We start from the raw sequence: 1,277 nt of genomic DNA on the forward strand, positions 1-1,277 counted from the left end.
CGGGACAATATACCTGCAGAAAAATGGTTAAAGCCTTTATTTAATATTTATTCATTGTTGTATCTGACATTTTTATTATTTGGTAGGCTGGGGTGATGGTAAGCAAAACAAAAGATGGAGAATTACACTTGAACCAAATTAGAAACTATCTTGAAAACAGGACGTACTTATCTTCAGTTGCCCGTAATGAGAAGAAAAGCATCAGAACTGCTGCTAAGAATTTCAGTGTTGAAGGTTTGCTTTTTATTTGTGTCATGAGTTTGTACCTTTGGATTGACAAATGCAGTGATAATGCTGATAAATCATAAAAATTTATTTTCTTTCATAATTCTTTGATTTTATTCTTGATTGACCTTTTGACAGGATCGGTTATGTACTATATTGGTGAAGATGGCAGTGAAAAACGAGCTGTATTGTACACACCTGTAGAGAAACAGAAAGCCTTTGATGAATTTCATGTACTACACAAATCTGGGGAGCACTTAGGTATGTGTTTGATTTTACATAGCTGTCAGACAATTACACATGTATTATAAAGAAAAATGCCACATATAGTATATATGGAATGAAATATTTAAAAAGAAAATTAAGTCTACTATTTTTAATGAATAGTTTTTAAAATTATTTATGTAGGTCTTCACAAGTATATTGCTTTCAGACTGTACACAAACACTGCTAATGCTAAAACAGAAATATTACTGGATGAGTATGTCTGAGGATGTTGTTACAATGGTAAGTAACATAATAGTTAAAAGGCTTTATTACAGTGAAATAATTTAAACATATATAATTAACTACTTTAGAAGAAAAACAACATCTAAAAATGTTGCATGAAAAAAAAAAAAAAACTGTTCTGACTTTTAACACTTGGAACAAAATTTCTTGTTATAATATTCCATGTAAATCATAATGAAGTAAACTTCCACAATTTTTTTTCTGTAATATCTTTCAGGAATTGATATATTACTTTTTTCAGATGCAGAGATGTCATGTGTGTGAACTTAAGAAGGCCAGTTCTACTGATCATAGACACATTCCCATAAAAAAATACAAGGTGTGTTGTTTAAGTACCTTTGTAGTACTGAATCCACATCACCCACCCAAATATGATATAAATTTGTTTCTAGATTGTGATATATTAATGATCATGATTTGCCACATATTTTTTTCCTTATATCTCATGTTATGTTTGTGCCTTCTTTCCTGTTTGAGTCTTTAATAATTGTTTTTTCATAGTGATAGCATTACTTGATGCCTATTCTAAGTCTTGAGAGTTT

General features: G+C 29.9%; 1 protein-coding gene across 1 annotated transcript in view; it reads left to right on the plus strand.

Moving 5' to 3' along the window:
• LOC119585133 overlaps positions 1-1,277 on the plus strand; it is an 18,564-nt gene that overhangs the window by 7,406 nt on the left and 9,881 nt on the right. The window contains exons 6-9 of the mRNA XM_037933763.1: positions 87-234; positions 364-486; positions 659-732; positions 977-1,054. Coding sequence (XP_037789691.1) covers positions 87-234; positions 364-486; positions 659-732; positions 977-1,054 — 423 coding nt within the window. The remainder of the gene's footprint in view (positions 1-86; positions 235-363; positions 487-658; positions 733-976; positions 1,055-1,277) is intronic.

This window comes from Penaeus monodon, chromosome 19, assembly GCF_015228065.2.
Source record: "Penaeus monodon isolate SGIC_2016 chromosome 19, NSTDA_Pmon_1, whole genome shotgun sequence".
Taxonomy (NCBI): Eukaryota; Metazoa; Arthropoda; class Malacostraca; order Decapoda; family Penaeidae; genus Penaeus; species Penaeus monodon.